General features: G+C 34.6%; 1 protein-coding gene across 1 annotated transcript in view; it reads right to left on the bottom strand.

The window, feature by feature from the left end:
• Window positions 1-1,959: 1,959 nt before the first annotated feature.
• ARL8B (ADP ribosylation factor like GTPase 8B) overlaps window positions 1,960-22,428 on the bottom strand; it is a 45,227-nt gene continuing 24,758 nt past the window's right edge. The window contains exons 2-7 of the mRNA XM_031954344.1: window positions 13,003-13,083; window positions 12,187-12,260; window positions 11,246-11,339; window positions 8,747-8,814; window positions 7,994-8,064; window positions 1,960-4,274 (exon numbers count right to left, since the gene is read on the bottom strand). Of these exons, the coding sequence (XP_031810204.1) occupies window positions 4,225-4,274; window positions 7,994-8,064; window positions 8,747-8,814; window positions 11,246-11,339; window positions 12,187-12,260; window positions 13,003-13,083 (438 nt within the window). The 3' untranslated portion in view covers window positions 1,960-4,224. The remainder of the gene's footprint in view (window positions 4,275-7,993; window positions 8,065-8,746; window positions 8,815-11,245; window positions 11,340-12,186; window positions 12,261-13,002; window positions 13,084-22,428) is intronic.

Raw genomic sequence — 22,428 nt, 5'->3', positions numbered from 1 at the left:
TGAGGGATCAGAACCTACAGAACTCCTTTTGTATAAACTGCTTCCTGTTTTATAAGTTACAGGGAAAAAGCTCAGACCATCTGAGGATTAATTATATTCATTCTATGTTACAAATTTCTTCTGTGAGCTAGCAAACTGCTTAAGAAAAAAATGACAATTTAAAAAAATAACAGACCAATTAAACAATATTGTACATGTTGTGTTATATTGTATAATAAATACAATAAAGTATACAATAAATACTTCTACCCTTTTGCTTTTATTAGAGTTTAAAGCTAGATACATTTAAATATAACAGCTTAGGTAACTTTTGTTTTTTTTTAATCCCTACAAAGAAAAAAAATAATAATAAACTTATTGAAACAAGTGGGTAATTCTTTTTTCTGCCCTAGGACATAGTCCAAGTATCTCCAGGGAAATAAGAGAGCTTATTTGGAAAATAAACTTTAAAATTCTAGAATTTTAGAATGAAAGTAACCTTGTTTAACTTGTCATGTTTCAGTCAGAAAATCAAGACTTAGGACAGGTTAACTGCATGAAATACTGGAGGAAATGTAAGCTTTGGAGGCAGGGAGCCCAGTCTCAGATATAAAGCAGCTGTTTAAGGCTAAGCAATTCATAACCTTCTAGGCCTTACTTGGAAAAAAGTCAAAATATACTGATATAAATATATAAATATATATATATATTATTATGCACTTATATATTATATATACATAATATCTATAAAAATAATATATATCTACAAATATAATAGCACCTATCTCAAAATAGGTGCTGTGGTAAGGGCTTGGCAAACCTGAGAAGCCATGTTTACGAGCTATTTCCTAAAAATCCCAGGATCAAAACAAAAGTCCATGTTTCCCTATTCCTAGTCCAAAAGCTGGTACTCTATATATTACCCTGATGCTTTTAAGATTTTAAGGATGTGCCTTTCTTCCTAAGCACATTAACAGATATGTAAATATGTAAACTCACTGTTGTTTTATTTCTCTAGTCATTTTCCCATGGCTGGTCAGAGTCAGCTGAGGATCAGATATAATAGCAGTTGCATGCGTGAGCACTTAAAAGAGATTTTACATGATGGCCTGTTTCATGAGTAAAAACGTGCTTGGTTTCCAAATGGAGATTGGTGCATGGTTGCTTACTTGATCTAAGATTTTACTCAGCAAATGCAAACCTAACTATACTGTTGCAGCTGAGACTGAGAATCCTGTTGCTATTTACAAGTTTTGGTGGCTTCTCTGTTACCCTAAATAGGCCAGATGGCTATTTTCTTGGCTTTAAATAGCATTTACTTACTAGCAACAAGTACTGAAAACATCTACTTTTAAACAATTGCCAATCTCTGAATAAGAAATGACTAGGGGACATGTTTACTAATTATTAGCGAACACCTGCAGTGAAGCATCAGGAGGCTGAGTTCTTTGGATAGGGTAAGCTTCCAGAACTGAGTTGGGAGTGGTCTTGGAGATCACTTGGTTCAAGGGAATTTTGTGTGTGTCAAAGGGCTGTTGCAAGGATAAATACTATTTGTAAAGTACTTTGCAAATCTTAAAACACACCATAAAATATATCAGTTATTGTTATTGTGGATCCCTCTGGGAGTCTGGGGAAACCTGTGACCCCTTTATCAAAAGCATTTAAAATAACTGAAGGAAATGCTAGATTTCAGTTAGACATGGCATGAAAGGGGAGAGAAAATTTCTCATCCAAATCTAGAGACAGCCCTGCCCCAAATCTAGACTTAGATGGGGGAGGGAATAAAACAGGGAGGGAGTCAAAAAATTAAAAAAAATAAAAAGGGGGATGGTGTCATGGACCATTAGGATTAGGAACTCCTCATGTAGTCCAAAGCACTCAGTTCACAGATAGAAGCATTTCCCAATTCAAAAATCACACTAATATTACATACATGGAAGAGAATAGCAACAGCGTGAAAAAGAATCACAGCATCAATTTGGTGGGTTATATATTTTAAAAGGTTTATTTCGATTTTTATTGGCCTACAACCCAATATCTTGGAGGGTTAACAATCTTTCCAACCCTGGATCTCTGGACCTTGTGTTAACTGTGTCTTTACATCCTTTCTTCAATAAAGTCAGCATCTTCCATCATGATTCACATTTTGAACAATTCAGCAAGTTAAAATTGCTAATACAACCCTTGAAACGCAAGTTTATTGAATTAAGCTGAGAAATGCAGTAAACAGACAGATGCATCCACCTAAATAAAAAAATTCACTTATTTACAAAGTTCAATAACTATGTAAGTTTTCACATGCAAAGGTTAATAAATGCACAGGGAAACAGTTGGTAATAGTAGTGTCTGGATGCCTTAGAATGCTGAAAAGCAATGTTTTTGACACAAACACTTCAAGTTCGGCTATAGGTCAGTTAATAAAATGTGACCTGGTCCCCATGTAGAGATTCACGCATTTTAGTACAGTTTCCTCCTTTTTAGGCACAAGCAAGTTGCTAAATTAACTGTCGCAAATCATAGTGAACATTAAAGATGTTCAACTATAGCAGCAAGTTAATATCCCCATATCTAACAAAACCCGACCCCCATAGCGCCAAAATCATCCAGGAAATATGCAACATGCTTTAAAGGGGAGGGGACAAAAAAGACAATTTCATAAAGTCCCAATTTTTCTCTTAAAAAAAAAAAAAGTAAATGGAGAAAAACCAAGTAGTGTCTGTGCAACATGGTGCAGTAGTTTGTACAGAATATTAAGGCCATGGCAGTCTATAAATTAAAATGGGTACTCATTAAAAGAAGTCATTGTTGACCACACTTTGAGTGCTCAACGATTTTGGAAATGCACCGTCTATATTTAAGTGCTGCTAAAAAAAAAAAAAGAAAAATCACACACAGTGTGAGGCAACACATAAGCAGGTGTACCAGAGAGTTTTATCTCCTACAGTGGTCTACATCAATATTTTATGAATGAATCAGAATTAACATGTGTGTCCCTTTAAATATACAGAGATTACTAAGCTACAAAAACATGTCCATTTTTAGTTTTAACCCACCCATTTCTACCTTATAGAAGTGAATCAATTAACAGGATCAATTAATCAGCTCTCTTGTGTTTAAACACCTGTCTCAGACGTCCTACAACCTGTCCACATGGCGCATGATTACATTACAAGAGCAAGCAGGTCTAGAGTTGTCACAATAACCAAGATGTCTGGGGAACCAGGCAAAGTGGTACCAGGCCTGAAATAAGTAAGAGACAAAAATGCGACAACTTTTATAGGGATCTTTTGTGCTCAAAGTCCTACTATGACTGCATACAAAAATTCAATAGTTTGAGTCATGCAGCAGCACTGATTTAATGACATGGAGATAGAAAAACATACAGGGCTTTGAACAAAGTAACATTCTTTGCAAGTTATTATTTTACTGGAATGTTCTAAACCCTTGAAAGTTTTTGAGAAAGTCAATTCCCATCCCCTTAAAAAAGTGTTAAACCAAAAAAAATAAAATAAAATAAAATAAAAATAAAATACAGGTAATGATCTGGACAGCTACAAAACAACATCCCTTAGTTTCTCCCCCCAGTATAACCACTCTGTATGTGGCTTTTAAGTATCACCAGAAAAGAGTTCATTTCTAAAAATCCCTGGATAAGATCTCACCAATAGAGAAGAGAAATAGTGACATTGACCTCAATGAGCCTTTTGTGCCTCCTTTAGACAATTTCCATTTCTATGGCTTAAATATACATTTCACATGCATGTGTGAGATAAGACAAAGAAACAATAGGCTTCTATCCCACAGGAGTCAGGCTTAAAGGGTTTTCTAAATACTGTAGGTGGTGCTAGAATCCTCATGCTGTCTCAGTATCAAGCTACTGAAATCTAATTAAATATCATAAACACTTGCTGAAAATCAATATAAAAATCTGGCCAGAATGACCCAAATTGAAATATGCAATTTTCTTGATTTAAGATGGTCAAGACTGCTTCAACAGCTCTGTGTGCTGTTTGTAACAAGCCTTTTTGTGCTGACTTTATCATGACAACTCTAGGTGATGCTTTGTGACAGGTGAAAGATACACGTCTCCAGCAGTGCACAGGAGAAATTAACTCAGACAAGAGGCCATTTCTTAGATGTAGGAAGGACCATATTCTGGGTAGCACGTCAGAAGAATGGACGACAAGTCTGGGATCACAGCCAGCGGGGTGGGGGGGGAACAGGCTCCAGGGGTTGGAGATCTCAGCTTCTTCTAGATTTCGAATGCTGAATAAGCCACTGAAGAGTGATGTCTAAAGGAAAAAAGGGGGAAATGGTGGTAAGACTACCAACAGTTAAATAAAACAGTTAAAGCACTGAATGCAAAGTATAAGAAAAAGCATCAGAATATAGGAACAATCAATGTTGTAAAAAAAAATCAAAACTAAATTAAAACATCTAAACTCAACTTATACGACCATGAAGCAAGAGAGAAAACAGCATATGAAATCCTGACTGGGAGATGCTTGTAATACTTTGCCTGCAGTGTGTCAAGGAGGAGGGGCTTTGGGAGTTGTGGGAGAAGGGAGGTAATCAGGATCACACAGCTAATAAATATTTGAGGCTGGATTTGAACTCACATATTCCAGATTTCAGGGCCCATGTTCTATTCACTGCTGTCCCCAGGTCCTACTCTTGAAGAAGCTCTTTGTGATCACTACTTGTATCAATTCCCTTAACAAGACATTATGGAATTCTGCCAGGTATTCAGCTCACTAGCCTGCAATTTGGAGGACCTATTCTTTCCTCTTTCTAGCAAATTGGGAAATTTAGCCTTTTCCAATCTTGCATTGTATTTTTTAGTTTTTAAGTATCAACAGCATTAACTCAATAATCACATCTCCAAACTGCTTCAACAATCTAGGAAGTAGCTACTTTCTATCAGGTACAGGTATATTCAGATATGAATGAATACAAAACAAATGCAAAATATGTTGAGAGAAACCTCATGGAGCTTCTCTATATTTTAGATGTTGCTGGACAGTTGTACCAGATTCCAAATGCATAATATACACATCTAATAATAAATCTAAGCAATGAGGATAAATCCTAAAAAAAACTAAGAGCTAAGAACTTCATTTTCAAAAATTAAGTACAATCTCTACCCCAGAAAGGGTGCCCAATAATAAGTATTATCTGTGACACTAATATCTCAAAACAGGACCCTAATTACTGAGTCCTAACTCACTGGTTCCATGGATACATTCCAGTTCTTTGACAGTAAAGGTGAACTGTTGTCAATAAGATTTGAGTAGGCTCAAAAACAATTCTTTTTTTTTTTTTTAATAGCTTTTTATTTACAAAACATATACATGGGTAATTTCTTCAACATTGACTACTGAAAAACCTTCTGTTCCAAATTTTCCCTTTCTTCCCCCCACCCTCTCTTCTAGATGGCAGGTAGTCCAATACATGTTAAATGTTAAAATATATGTTAAATCCAACATATGTATACATATTTATACAGTTATCTTGCTGCACAAGAAAAATCGGATCTAGAAAGAAAAAAAAACTGAAAAGGAAAACAAAAATGGAAGCAAACAATAACAGAAAGAGTATGTGGTCCACACTCAGTTCCCATAGTGTTCTCTCTGGGTGTAGATGGCTCTCTCCACTACTCAACAACTGGAACTGACAAAACAATTCTTAAGAACCCATACAATTGAGGACTCTGTATTTCCATTTAAGGGGACATATCAAGTCACTCTAGATTTAATGAGCACCTACTCTGGCTACATCCTTGTCACTAAGCACTCAATGTGCAATCATGTGCAAAGAACCTAGGTTCAAATCCCACCTGCCTGTGTCAGTCAACGAGCATTTTATTATTATATGCCTACTATGTACCAGGTACTGGCTAAGTGCTTCGTTAAGTTATTTCTCCTTCATGAGTCTCAACTTTTCATCAATAAAATGAGGAAGTTGCATTAAGTGAATTCTGAGATCCCTTCCAGTTGGAAATCTGATCCTATGATCCTATGACAGGGTAGAACTAAATGATCACTAAGGTTCCTTTTCCAGTTCCAGATATCTACATTTTATATTCAAAGTTGAATACTGAAGTGAAAAGAATATTTCATGCACTAGCCATGGAGGAGAAATGGAAAATTAAAATCTTCCCTTACGATTAATAATGGATACATACTAAGCAAAACAGAAGTTATGGGTTTAGATAGATGAATTTTTATAGGTCTCAGACATTCAACTTCTAATGATACAAAGCTATCTGTCGTATTCAACAGCTACAATGGATAACTGAGATGGAAACATGGCAAAAAATTATTTGCCTAAGGAGTGAGGCAAGACTACCTTAATCAAACGGTTGAGTTTATCAATTTTTCAATTATTTTTTCCCACATTTATAATCAATGAACAGAGGACAAGTTCATTTGTAATCCTAAACCGAGCAAGAGTAAGAAAAGTCAGAAATATACATCCTGCGTTATGAATGGCAAGAAAAAATAATACCCCAATGATGATTTTGTTATCCCAGAAATAAGTCATTAAGACCAAGGATTAGAAAAAATGCTCTACTGACATTCTCATAGGAAAGAACCAATCTAAATCCATGAAATATGATATGCCACTAAAAAATTAAAGCATACTGAAATAAAGAATAAGGATGTTAGGATGGTGAAAAATGCAAAGAGGTCAATCATTTATTCTGATGTGGAACAGAATAGAAATTAAGAGTACATCTAATATATTCTGATGGAAGTGGATTTCTTTGACAAAGAGATCTAACTCAGTTTCAATTGATCAATGATGGACAGAAACAGCTACAACCAAAGAAATAACACTGGGAAAAGAATGTAAACTGTTTGCACTTTTATTTTTCTTCCTGGGTTATTTTCACCTTCTGAATCCAATTCTTCCTGTGCAACAAGAGAACTGTTCGGTTCTGCACACATATATTGTATCTAGGATATACTGTGACATTATTTAACATGTATAGGATTGCCTGCCATCTGGGGGAGGGGGTGGAGGGAGGGAGGGGAAAAGTCAGAACAGAAGTGAGTGCAAGGGATAATGTTATAAAAAAAATTATCCAGACATAGGTTCTGTCAATAAAGTTATAATTATGGAAGGAAAAAAAAAAAAAAAGAGAGTACATCTAAGAATGTTGGTGTTTCTCTAACATTATATCAAAGAAAAGAAATGTCCTAACCCAGTCAATGTGAACATTTCAGGAAGCTCACCAGATATTTTTTAAGAGAAATAAAACCTTACTGACTCTACAAATAGCAAAGCACGCTGTAATTTGTAAAACATTTTCATATATAAACTACCAGATGTAATTAATACCCAGATGAATCCTGAAGATTAAAAATGAGAAGGGATATAGTAAAATAGTAAGTAGTAAAAGTAAAAAAAGTAAAGCAGTGAGGGGAAAAGCCCAAACTTCCCTGAGGGCTACAAGCAAAGCTAACAAATCATCTCTGGACCATTTCTGAAACACTATACAGTGATACTTTTGTTTACTAAATAATTTCTTGACAAATTAGTTTAAGTGACCCAGTATTAATAAGTAAATATTCAAGTACATTAACCTAGTAGATATTTCTGGCTTATTGCTCCCAAAAAGTGCTAATATATTACAGCAATATACTCGGTTTTAGCAAGTGAAAAAAATTTAGTACCTCCCGAACAGTCTTTATAAATAAAGACTTTATAAAGTCTTTATAAAAACCTATTTCAAAAGTAGCATTTTAATATACAGCACAGTTGGATACCAACACCAAAAAGATTACGACAATAAATATCATGCAACATCTAAATGAATGGCTTTGCTGAGTTAATCTTAGTTGGGAAGGAAAGTCTAGTGATGTAATACTCAATGTCAAGGAGCTTAAAATCTACTCTTCATCACTGGGGAAAGGGGGAGACAAACTGTATATACTTAACCTATAATGAGGAAGGGAAAAAATTACAAAAGCAAATAGCAAATAATTCTGTAAGATGCTAGACTTACCTATATTATCCTTTTCTTTGCAAGAAATTGAATAGCAGCAAATTTCTCTGTCCTGAATAGCAGAGAGATTCCTAGAAAAAACAAAATTTAAAAATATATTTGGGTTTAAGAACCAAGTCTGACTGCCAATTTTGCTTAAGTACTTGTGTTAATAAATAGAATAAAGAGTGAGACTATTCTTTAACACTAAGAATGTATAATCATCTATGATATCTCTAACAAGCTAAACATTTTCAGATACATGGATAAAGCCACTACTGCTACTAATGCTGAATAAATCCAGAGTTTTAAACAATTAAAATAATATGCAAGAGAATACATCATGGAATATGAATGGAATAGCACTATGCTCAAAGAAATGAAAGATAAGGAATTCAGAGAAACCAGGAAAGATTTGTATGAATTAATACAGAGCAATGAAAATAGAACCAGAAAAATATACTAAATTACTAAAATAAATTAAAACAACACTAAAAGGAAACCAAAGTTTGCTTTTTTAATTTGGCAATTAAGTTTCAGAATCAGGTTAATAAATGATAAATCTCAAAAGCTGCTTTTCCAAAGAGAAAGTAGGGAACATTATCAGATATAGTCAATTTTGTTTAATTCTTTTGCTATTTTCAAAGGCCAGTTCTATGATGGGGAAGAAAAATGTCAAGAAATAAAGTCACTAAAATAGTCATCAATAAAAGAATGCAATAGAAATGAATTTGGTACAAAAGAAAATTCCTTTTACACTGTCATGAAACATACATTTTTTCAATTAGTTGTTTCTCATCCAAGGCATTAGGCAGGTCTCTCTTGTTTCCAAGTACTAGCACCTTTAAAAAAAAAAAAAAAAAAAAGAAAGAAAGGAAAAAGGTGAGATTTCAAATGTTAATAGAAGTACGTTAAATATAGTGTCAACAAAGATGACCAATCTCCACAGAATCTGATATTTAGAAACGTTTGACTAAGACCCACCTTAACACTTCTGATACATGAGGCATCTGTAATCCTGATACTTCATGGATACAAGTCTTTCACATGGAATGTTAAGAAATGGCTCCTACCAAAAAGGACTCTAAAATTGTGTTCTATTTTCTGTATTCAGCTTGTAATAAATTTCACTAGCTTAGGAATTTTTCATAAAAATCAGTAAGTTCAAACTATTTCAGCTAAGCCTAGAAATATAAAATGTTCATAACTTTGTAATCTATACAAAGCTATTATACAGAATATATATATGCATATATGCATACCTGTATATAGATGTACTATATGTGTGTGTGTGTGTGTGTGTGTGTGTGTGTGTGTGTGTGTATACACTCTCATATAAAATCCCACTAATGGCTCCAAAGTTAGAATAATCAGAAAAATAAGGCAGCCAGGCAGAGCTGGAATCTTCAGGGAGAATACTCAGAAGAGTTCCTTTAAGGGCATCATGACAGTTCTTACTTTTCTGGAACACAATTCCTTGATTGCTTCCAGACACCCTTTATTCCACCATCACTCAACAAACACTACTCCTTTGAAGTTCGCCTATATACCATTAAATTCAGTCCTGACATTTTAACTATGACATTTCATGCCCAGCTCAGTATCCCTTTTTTACCATAACTCCTACCCTTACAATAGGGAACCTTGAAGATGGACATTGATGTTTTCTGAAATTCTGCCAATTTCCCAATTCAACTTTCCAATTTCCATGATGCATTTTCCCACTCCATGTTGGTTACAGAGAAAAACAGTCATGCCCTTTATCTTACCATCACCCACAAGTGTTTCTCTTACATGTTAAAAAACTGTAATTCCTTTGTGCAATCAATATTTTTTATGCTTTTATGTTGTCCTCAAACTATTTCTAAATCTATTATTCATCCTCACAGTCAACTTGAATCCTTCTATTCCTCAGTACTTTCTAGATCTAGACCATCACCCATGCTCTGGCTATATCTTCCTTCCTTAAGTTTGTCTGGATTCCTTCAAGATTCAGTTCAAATCCCACCTTGTGCTGGAAGCCTCTCCCCAATCTGCCAGTGCCGCCTTCTTTGTTTATTCTACTCTGTTGGAATTTTGTATATAGCCACTTACATATATATTATCTTCACCATTAGAATGAGAACAGATTCTTTTTGTCCCTTACTTTGTACCCTAACCTTAGGATAGTGCCTGGCATATAACATGGCATATAGTAAGTGCTTAATAAATAAATACTACTTGCTTATTTGATGGTCTTTTGCAACAAGATCAGTTATTTTACATTCAAAATCTGTAGCCTGGACATTGGCAACTTTTACTGATTCCCTTCTCTTTTCCTTATTAGACTAATGCTGCTCTTTTAAGCTACACATAAAGACCAAGCAAGGATGATGAGATCAGAGCTGGGAGAAATCACTTGATATCCAATCCAATTCCCCTGACTCTCTTGCCTTCCCTGCTCCCCTTAAGCTCTCAGCCTGCTCAGACACGCCTCTTCTGCCACACAAGCACTTTCTACCAGCACACCTTCTTTGTGAACACTCAATATAGAAAGCTCCTCAAACCTAAGCCTTTTCAACAAAGGCTTAATGGATTCACCAGAATCCTGCCTAATATCAAAGGAGAATTCAACTTCACCTACCAAGTACCTCCATTAAGTAAATTTGTGACTGCCCATTGGCTTTATTTCAGTCACTAATTTCCAAGTGCCTATCTCCTAGGACAGAGTCCCAACAGCAGCCTCTCATTCACATACTTTTTATTTGTAGTCAGGTTAACTCTGGTCTAAACTGAAAACTTTGAGTCAGGGATACTACTTCATTTATTTCTACTATCTTCTTTAGCTCACACAGTGAGCATGTAACAATTGTGAGATGAAGGAAACTAACAAAATTCTACATGCCTGATTCTTTATTCTTTAAGCCCACAGCAGATTTAAAAGCAGCAAATTTGATAGCAAGAGTAGAACTATTTCTCCATACTGTCCTGTGTGGCACACAACCAGAAAGACTACTGTTTAGGAAACTCTAGTGCTACCCATCACATCTCTCTTACTGTCTTATAGTCCTCCTATTGTGTAACAGAAGATGAGAGTTACCTTCATGATTCCAATATATAAAACCATTTCAAGTCATAAATATGGCTTAAGCCAAATACAAACTAGTCTCATTCATTATGTTTATACCTTGTATTTTAAGCAACAACTTCTTCCCTTCCTAAAGAGTGATCTCCATTTCAAATGCTAGTGAAATGTGCTAAATTATAATCAAAAAGCAAACTTCTCAGACTTACTGGAATGCCTTGTAACTGTGGTTTGTCCAGAAGATTATGCAGCTCATTCCGAGAAGCTTCAATTTTTTCGCGATCTGCAGCATCCACCATGTAACTTAAAAAGTTCAGGCAAAATTCCTTAATAATAATATCTAAGAATCTTATTTTCTTTAAAAAGAAAACTGGTCCCAAAGTTCAATCTCACACCAAACTATTCAGGGTAGGGGGAAGGGAGTGAAGAAGGGAAGTAGGTAAGAATAGAACTGCCCAGAGAAGCGAAGAACCAGGGTAAAAACCTAATATTGAAAAAAAGATTAATAATGGCTATCATTTTACAGTGTCCACCATGTGCCAGGTACTGTTCTAAGTGCTTTACAAATATTTCACTTGTTCTTCAAAACAAATTTATGAGACAGGCACATTTCACAGTTGAAGAACCTGAAGTAGACACATTAAGTGACTTGCCCAAGATTGTCTGGGACTGAACTAGAACTTGGGTGATCTTGACTCCAGATCTATCTACTGCAATACCCAGATGCCTAACAGATCTAAAACTTTCAAGGATACTTATATGCACCCAATTAATGGCAGTTAAGATCATAATTGTCACTTAAAGTTTTTAATCCATAGTTTTAAGTAAAAAAATATGATAATAAAGCCATGCTTTGACTTAATTCAATTAAAATTAATTAATTAATTCAATTAAAATAAATTATTAAAAAAAACCTTTTAACTTAGTGGTCCCCACACACAAGTAAAAAAATTAAGGAGAAAAAAAAATCTCTTTCCACTGGACTTGTAAACTCTTCAGAGGGTCCATTTTATTCTTTGTGTCTCAAGGACCTAGTCTACTTGGGCACAGAGTAAATACTTATTAAATTCTTGCTGATTGAGTGCAATGCTACAATGAATTTGTCCAAGAGAACAAACTGGAAAAATGCCCCTGTCCCTACCCCACTTACACAATTGCATTAACTCCTCTGCAGTATCGTTCCCACATGCTTCGGAATCGTGGCTGCCCTCCTATGTCCCAGATCTTTAAACCAAAACAACAGTTTTTATGAGGAACATTTCAAATAACAGAGAGAGAAAAGATGGGGAAATTTTCAAAAGCATTTAACAATTTCTTAGGAAAGAAAATACCCATCCCACCCCTCCAAAAAAAAATTTGTTTTCAAGTTTTATGAGCACAGTAAAATACCAGATATAACTTTTATCAACCAAGACTTGAAATAAGTTGTTGACTACCATGTGGAACACCAAGAATTCAAATTCCCAAGCATTCCCAAAACATATCCAAAGGATTCTGACTTCTAAATCAAAGATGAACTTCAATCATTTTGAATCTTAATTCTTTGAAAAATATGATTAAGCAGAACATACCATTCAAATCACATTAAATCATGTTCATAGTACATTTACAATACGTGAATGTATACTATTCCATTTGCTAGTTTAAATAATAATAAATTTAGATTTCTAAAAGACTTAGCCCATAGAAACATTTTAACATTAGAAAAGTGGCACTTCGATTTTAGATGACGACGACGACAACGACTACTACTACTACTACTACAAGCAGTTGTGGTCTACTCACTTAGATACCTTTTATAAGATTTTAACTCAAAATACATTTTCCAATTAGCAAGTGATTTAAAGCTTTTGAAATATACTTTGGAGACTCTAGGATTAAAAGAGGGTAAAAGAAACCACCTCCCCTCAAATCTACACCATAATGACCAGGGACTCTAAACACAATCAGTATGACTTTTACATACCTTTATTGTGACGTTACCTTTAGTTACTTTCCTCATGTTAAAGCCCACTGTTGGGATCATATCTTCACTGAATTGACCTGACTGAATAAAAGGAAAACTACGTATTAGACAAATCTGAATTTATACAAATTACCTAAGCATTAAAACCTTCCTTCAATCACTCTAAGTAATACACACCAATAATATCAGTTTGTTTCAAAAATAACATTTTTCATATTCACTGGTTTAAGTGTCATATTAAAAACCCACTTAGAAAAAGAAAGGAACTACTCTAAAGATCAATTCTTCTCCAAGACTGACCTGGGATCAGGTACAAAATTGCCATAATACTATGACTTACCACAAGAGAAACAAAATAGCTGGTGAATAAATGAATGGTCTCCCATCTGATTGATATGGATGATTGATATGTTGTTATTAGTCCTTTAAGTTGTGTAGGATTCCTTGTGACACCATTTGGAGTTTTTTGTTTTGTTTTTTTTCTCCAAGAGATACTGTAGTGGATTACCACTACCATTAGCTCATTTTAATAGATATAGAACTAAGTGAAACAGGGTTAAGTGTTTTGCCCAGGGTCACACAGCTAGTAAGTATCTGAGGCCGGTTTTGAACAAGATGATGGGTCTTCCTGACTCCAGGCCCAGTGCTCTATCCACTTTGCCACTCAGAAGTCCTAAAGATTGATGTTAGCCAAAGCCAATAATATGAATTATGTAATTGCGTATACTGCCTAATAAAGTACAAAGGGTTCCGGACTTGGGAGTGAAGGGAGACCTGAAATCAAATCCTGACAGCAGTTAACTATACAGGCCTCCACAATCTGTAAAATTGGGGAAATGTATGCATAACTGACCTCAGAGATCTTGCAACTTGTGAAATGCTACATAAACATTATCTCAAATCCCAACAAGATCCTAGGATACACTGAATTCCTTGTTATCAATCATATTCCATTGACAAAAACTCCCAAAGATGATTTTAATTTTTCTATTACTCTGACCAATTCTGGGAAAGCTTTGTCAAGATACTATATTCTAATTCTACAACATTAGTTTTAAGTTCAAAGTACTTTCACATACATCTTATTTGAGATACACAACATGCCTGTAATGTAGGCAGAAGAGGCACTATCTCCCATTTTATAGAATAGAAAGATCCAAAGGGGTTAAGAACTCAAAGTCATGGGCCAGAGACTCAGTAAAGCCTGGTCAGGAATCCAGATCTTCTGGATGAACTCGGTTGTCATGTGGCCTTTCACAATACTAACTGTGGTAACTGGTCTGGATGGATGTGTCCCTGCCCTCTCAAGTCTCTGCCCTCTTCAATTTATCATCCACAGACCTGCCAAAGTGATTTTCTAAAAAGATATACCTATGAATTCCTTTTAACGTTTCTTACCTCTGGGATCAACAAAATATTCCTGATATTTCAAGCCCTTCAAAACCAGATCCCATCTACCTTTTCAACCTTATTGTGCATCTTTTTGTCCCCTTCATTCATGTTATGATCTAACTAACCTAATTCTCCTAGCTGCTCTTCACACATGACAATCCACCTTTTGATGTCATCTTAAGATACCTCTGCAGAGATTATATATCCCATTCCTAGATGCATTCGCTCCTCCATTCCACATCTTGGTTTCTTTTAAATACAACTTCAAATATAAGACTTTTTCTGATTCCCTAGTTGCTAATGCCTCCCCTGCAAAAAATTATTTTGTTTATACAAATAAGATAACACATACATATATGTACACAGGTATGTGTATGTATATATGTATAAGTAGACATGTCTCCCCAACAGAATGTAAGCTGCTTGAAGGCAGGGTTCTCATAATTTATCTTTGTATTCCCAAAACCTAGCAGGTACTAATAAATTCTTGTTGATTGATTAGATCTGTAATTAAAAGAAAGGAGAAAATAAATAGTGTGTGTGCGTGTGTGTGTATGCGCGCAAGGAATCCTTGATTTGATATCATCCCAAGGAAATATATGATTAGATATGAGTTGGAAAGTACAAAAGATAAAAAAATGGACAGCTCAAGTAAACTCAGTGATAAAAATAAAATACAAAAAAGCCTAGAAAAATGCCTTTAATCTCTGCATTAAAGAGCACAAATAACCTAAAAGCAAAGAAAGTATAAACAAAATATATGTCCTCTAACAGGGGGATTGTGAAACCTATTTATGGTATATAAATTAAATAGAATATGACATTCTACAAATAAATCTTCGTGAAATTCATCATGGACATGGGAGGACTCATGAACTGATGTAAAGTGAAGTAAGCAAACCACAGAAAATATATGCAATGATTACACATATGGAAGAAAAAAAAAATAGCAGTAGCAGCAAATCAAAATTGAATACAATGTAATTATAACTAAAAAAAATCTAATCCCAAAGAATGAATATGAGAATATAATCCCCTCCTTTCTCTGTATAAATGGGAAACCATAGAGGGGGAACACAGCATACATTGATGTGCTGATTGTTTTGTTCTTTATAAAGAAATAGTCAACCCAGTGAATAAAGGGAGAGGATGCCAGGAAATAAAGGTGACATCAAAACAAATGACAAATTTTTAAGAATTAAAAAAAAAAAAAAAGAACAAGGTAAAGAATCACAAGATCTGATAAAGTATGGACAGACTGCAATCCAAACCAATCAATGGTGGAAAAACTCAAGTGTGATGAGATCAAATTTAACTAAAATAATTTAACTAAATTTTAACAAAATAATATTCAATGTCACTGACTATATTGCAGTCAGACTGAGATCAGGATATCAGATAAATACTTTTTAGAGCTGTTTCTAAAGAGATTCTTCACTGCTTCCTCAGCTAACTAGAACTCTTTTTTACTTCCTATTAAACTGTTCACATACAGACAGAACAGTTATTTCACAATAACAGTCATATTTCACAATAACAGTCATATTCATCAGTCAAATGACCTTCCTGGTTCTCATCCCTGTTATAATTTGCTACTGGAAGAAAAAGTTAATATATTTTTACCAAAACCTTTCCCTATGCCAATTTTGAAGCCATAATAGCTAATATATGGCAATAATTTTAACAGAATAGTTTGGTTTCACAAATAACAAATTGCCTAATCACTTGGAGAAATCATTTCTGCTTACATAAGGTGATCTTAAACTTCCTTTTGTCTGTCTCCAGATCCTTCCCTAACCATCACCACCACACAGCCAAAATGATTCTCCAGTTTCCCAAATCTATGTGAAACTAATGTACTGTTGATCGCTTTGTCAAACAGTCCTACTGTTGAGAAAGCAATTTGGTATTATATGGGCAAAGTTACAAATTTGGTCATACCCTTTAACAGTGATCACATTCCTAAGTTTATATATCCTAAGGACAAAAAGACTCATTTTTGTAAAGCTACACACATCTTTTATAAAGTAAAGAGCTGAGAACTGTATCCAACAATTTGGCAAATAACTAAATAAATTTTAATATAGGATGCCCTGGAACACTACTGTACCATAAGAAATTAGAAATGAATTATTTTCTAAAATGTGGAAAAATTTGCATAAAGTAATGCAGAGTGAAGGAAATAACAGTCAAAATAGTATACAAATTGATTACAACTGTGAAATTAATATTAATCAGCAACAAAGCATGTCAAGTTCATTTGAATTAAAGCATATACTCCTTTTAAGAAGCAAGAAATTACAAAAGTGAAAGACCTACATGCACTATCATCCACAACTGTTCAATAATGTTGTTTTTCTTAATTTTTCAAGATAAATGCTTTATTTCAGGTTTGCAAATTGATTATACTGATATCAAAACAATCTAGCAACTTTCTCCAAGATACTTTGTTTATTTGTTTGTTTTCCTGAGTCAATTGGAGTTAAGTGACTTGCCCAGGGTCACACAGCTAGGAAGTGTCTGAGGCTACATTTGAACTCAGGTCTTCCTCAAGGCTGGTGCTCTATTCACTGCACCAACTAGCTGCCTCCCATGATATCTTAAATATAGAAAATCTACTCTTACCAATTCCCCTTGTAATCATTTTGCAAATAAATTGAGGAAGAAATGGAGCATGGAAAATTTGTAAGTTACAATCCTTAGACACTTCTTTCATATTATTATATTCATGAGTTCATTAGATAATTTCTTCCTCTAACCAAATATTGTTATGTGAAAGCTAAAGGTGACTTTGAATTTACCTGTGCTAACAATGGCATGTACAAGTATAAAAATTCAAAAATTAAGTTACATTTGTTCTTGCTAACTATCAAGAATTTATTAGTTCATTTTAGAAGAAGCGGTAAGAGTGGAAAAGGGGCAGGTTTTGGATTCAGGAAAGTTGGGTTTAAACCTCATCTCCTGTCAGGAATGAGCCCTCTGGCCATTGGCAGTAACTTAACTTGTTTTGTGTCTCTTTTTTCTTAGGGGTTTTTTAGATGCTTCAGATTCTCAATTGACTGTGCACTCAATGCAGCCTCATAGGTGGAGATGAATCAGTTCTTTCAGACTTTTGCTCATTTTAGCCTAACAATTAGCACCAAGAAAACACAAGATTCTCCACCAGCCAGCACCACACATCCATCCATGGAACCATCAGTTTGGGCAAATCCACAAATTCAGATCCACTGGGATGTTTTTGGTCCTCTGATGACTTCTGACTAAAGTCTGTCCCTCCTAATTCAAAGGTAATCTAGGTTTCATATTTAATTTCAAGAAACAGAAATGGTTTTTCTCGTTCAGAAGTATTAAACATCAAAAAGAAAACTAAATTAGTAGCACCTTGCTAGATTTTAATCTCCAATTCATCTTAGCAGTTGCAGGGATGTCCACAGAGATGATGAAATTGCCAGAGCTAGCCCAGAGTTAAGAAAACTTCAAAGGAAAGTATAAGAGAAAAGAGCTATTAAAATGCCTACCAAACTGAAGGTCTACAAGCCTCTGTGCTGAAGACTTTGCCTGTGAAACTTGGACAATAGACCAGTGTCATGCCAGGAAACTGAACTGCTTCTATTTGACATGTCTTAGGAAGATTCTGAAGATACCTGGCAAAATAAGATACCAGACAGGTCCTTTCTCCAGCTTAACTGCTAAAGTATTCAAATTCTACTGCAGAGAGCACAACTCTTCTGGACTAGCGATACTGTTCAAATGCCAAATGTCTGTCTAAAAAACTATTTTGTGAAGAATTCACAGAGGGCAAGCACTCCTATGGAAGTCACAAGAATCCACATAAAAAAGCACTCTCATAGTCTCTCTGAAAAACTTCCGAAGTGACTGTGTGACAAAAGAGATGCTAGCAAAGGAGAGCCCAGCATAGTGTGCCCATAACAAAGGTCCTATACTCTATGAGCAAAGAAAACTTGGCAGTAGCTCTAAAGAAATATGAAATGTGCAAATTTAGAGACATCTCAACTCCAAATGTTCATGTGGAGTATTTGTGCTCCACTTGTGATAGAACTTTTCAAGCTCATATTGGTCTGATAAGATGACACTTTGGTCCTCTTCAAGAATGAAAGACAATAGCCAAAGGCCATCAATTATTATTATATTTAACAATGCCAATAAGTTGGCCACATAGGTTCACAAGTAATTTCTGTAGCAAAATTTAGGCTGGGACTGTTCAATCTTTAAAATTATTCCTTTGACATTGCATGTTACAATGCATTTAGTAGGTTAAAAAATTAAAATTTTCATAAGAACTTTTTTAAAAAGCAGAAAAATTTCTCCTTACTACTACTTACATGCCATGACTACCATTTAAGTCACACTATAAAGCTAGTGAATACCTATAACAAACAGCAATATCTGCCTAGCAACAAATTCCTTGATAAAGAATTCTTCCAATTTAAAGCTCCAACTATGAGCCAACCTACTAATCAACCTTAACCACTCAAGAAAGTTCATTTTAAATGACAGTCTAATGACCTAATTCATGCTACACTACACTACAACTCTTACCTGAAGAACTACTGACATTTAAAAGAATGCACCTAGTGTCTGAAGAAACTTAATGATGGCACAGGAAATAGTCACTTTTAGTAATAAAATATTTAAATATTTATGCTTTCTCACATATTTTACATTCATTTTGAGGCTTAAAGGTTATTTGCCCAAAGTCAAAAAACTACTAAGTTGCAGAATTATGACTAACCTAAATTTCTGGACACTTTCCTTAGCCTGTGGCAATAATACCTGTCAGACAGATCCATTGGGTATCCATTGGGTATGATTCTGGTCCTAGATTTGAATACATCTGACTGAGATCTGTCCCTCCTAAGAACAGTTAAAGCCAATTCAAAGATAGTCTAGATTTCATAATAATTAACTTCAGGAAGCAGAGATGTTCTTTCTAGTACAGAATTATTAAGCACCAAAGAGATTACTTACTAGATAAACTGCATATTTTTTTCCCCAAATCTCCCACAGAACAAGGCATAACTAAGTATTTGAGAAGTTTGTCGAACATCTAACCCTGGAGTTGATAACAGATCATTAACATTTTTTTTCTTTTGAAGGGACCATTGATTTCATCTAGAAGGGAGCTCCTGAGGATGGATTACCTCGACTTACTCCGTGACTTAGAGAAATACCATGGGGCATGAGACCCAATGATATGTGTCAGACTCAAATCCAAGTCTTCCTACCAGGAGTTGAGGATGACTTTGGCTTCCTAACCACTCAATCCTACCCCTCATTTGTTCTTTAACAAGGGCATTCCTTTTTAACTTAGCATTTTCTCCTACTAAGCAGGTCATCCCAAATCTGATTAAAACAATTCTGGCAATGGATTGCTAATGTTTACCAAAATTACAACAAATTAGCTGTCAGAACTCTGCGTTCCATCTCTGCCTCAGTGATTGCACAAGCCCCACCACTGGAATGCACTCCCTCTTCTCTAACTCTGAATCTTTAGTTTCCCTCAAAGGTCAACTAAGATGCCACATTCTCAAACTATCCTGCATTTCGTTATCTGCTGGGGTGGTATATTTTCAGTTCCTGGCACATATCAGGCATTTGGCTGGACCTGAAACTAAAGACTAACTGGGAACTAGAGAACCCAGTCAAATTCCAACTCTACCTCTTCCTATCAGAGTATGATCTACAAGATCAATGAGTCTCCGGCTTCTCATCCATAAAATATAGGAGCTGGTTTGGAGGATTTCTAAGATCCCTTCTAGATCTAAAACCTGCTTATCCAAGTATGACAGATTCTATAGATGAAATATTTTTAACATAACAAAAGAATATTTCATCAGCTAAGATTCAATTTATCTGATAATAACTTGTAAGCAATTTAAATGTTGTTTTTTGGCATTTTGCCTTTTACATTTTGGTTCTTTTTCCTACTATTTGGACACCATTATTGTAGCAAGGGATATCTAGAATAGCAGAACATTTGGTATGACTTGATTATCAGCCCTTATAAAGTACCTCCCATACACTAATATTCTTCAAAGGAGCTACCTCCTATCCAGTAATACTCCTCAATACTGAGTTGTGAGCACAGTCTAATACCTCATGTTTTATAAAGTTGTGGTTTTCCCTTAAGAGGAAGAAATTACACTAAGCTTTGTTACAATAAAATAAGTTGTTTTTAATGGATTACTTATAATACTTAAGTGTAAAACTTAACATCTAATTTTTTCAATATAAGCCTAGTTATCTTTGTTATTAGCCTATTTAATGAAATAAATAGTTCACAAATAAATGCCTGGACCTATAAAATCCCAATAATTTAAAGAGTCTACATTCAAAATCCATGGTCAACATACAAGAAAGCATATCAGCAAGTTGGAGAATATAGGGTAGAAAAAATAAATATAAAATCATGTCTTCATGACTCCCAACAACCCTCATACATCGTAAGGTCAGAACAATTCAGAGACAATTGGTCGCTGAACAATAATCATTATGAAAGTATTCTTTCCCCCCTTCTATCATGAATTCTATCTTCCTACTATATAATACGTAAAAAAACACAAATTATAATAAAAATTGCAATTTGTATCATGGCTATGAAACTTCATGCCAAGACCAAAATATAATAGAAGAAAAGCAGCCTAGTTTCCATTGGGGGCTGTTAAAGCAAGCTAGGTGCTAAAGATAGATATAATTATAATTTACCTTAATTCCTTTTACAATAAAAATAGAAATAACATCTAGAATGGAAAGGACCTGAAGAGGCTTTTAGCCCATCTTTTTCACTTTATCTGTCACACAATAAACAAGCATCAGAGGCAGGATCTGAAACCAGAAATGCAATACCTCATAATCTAGCCAACCCACCACCCCCCCACTTCTTTTTTAGGTATACCTTAAGTTAAAAAGGACTGAGTTTATTGAAACCCATACAAAAATTTTACATTTCGTGGAACAGAGGTGACTTTTGGTTTCCTCAAAGCTATTTTAACAGAACAGAAGGTTGAAGAGTTATTATTAAGCCTAAAAATTAAGAGCTGGCCAAATCAAGTTTAAAGATGTTCATCACTTCCAAGGTAAATGAAATTTCAACTATAACTTTTCTCAAAAATCATTTGGCATGCACACGCATATGTGTGTGTGTGTGTGTGTAACTGAGTGTGTGTGTGAGATGGAGATGGCAGGGAAGTTGTTATATCAGTAAGTGAAATCAGCCACACCAATGAAATCATAGAACCTTGAAATCAAAGGAATCTGAAAAAAAGTGTTAATTAAATGTAGATTATTATAATTGCTATTATTATTTAATTATAATTTGGTACCAGGAACAATGGTGCCCTCTTGAATATTTGTATCTATTTGTTTGAGATCACTCATTAATTCTATGTATATTTTGCTTTGGTTAGAGATAAGGTTGCTAAGTACTAAGAAGGGAGTTCCAAAACTGCAATGTCTGAGAGAGACGCAGGAGATATACTTCCCTTATATCAGAAAGCATATTAACAGCATTTCCCTAACAATACTAGCTAATTCTCTAGAAGTTTTTTAACTATAGCATCTTTCAGGGTAGAGATACAAAATGGCAACATACTTTTCTAACCCATTCCTCATTACTGAATTACTCAAGATAAGAGATCCTCTTCTGATCATGGAATCCATTCCATAGAATGTTCATTCATTCAACAAGAATTTATGAATCACATTATATGATGCTAGTTACTGAAGACAGAGATAAAAAGCAATACTTGATCTCAGGGAATCTACATTTTTTGAAGGAGAAATATGTAACTAAATAAAGAATAAATACAAAGACCTTGTCATAATAAGTAATATGTTAGTAAAATAAGTTAGTTTACTTCAGTGTTAAAAAAAAAAAAAAAAAAAAAAACCCTGCATTATCAAGGAGGTTTAGTTACTAAAAAAAAAAAAAAATCTCACAAAACACTTTCAACTATAAACAGACGAGTTTGTTCTATATGATTTCATCCTTTACCTTGATAATTACAAAAGGTA

This window comes from Sarcophilus harrisii, chromosome 1 (assembly GCF_902635505.1).
Source record: "Sarcophilus harrisii chromosome 1, mSarHar1.11, whole genome shotgun sequence".
Classification (NCBI taxonomy): Eukaryota; Metazoa; Chordata; class Mammalia; order Dasyuromorphia; family Dasyuridae; genus Sarcophilus; species Sarcophilus harrisii.
Note: the sequence above shows the minus strand (reverse complement) of the source record. Positions and strands in the feature narration are given on the sequence as shown.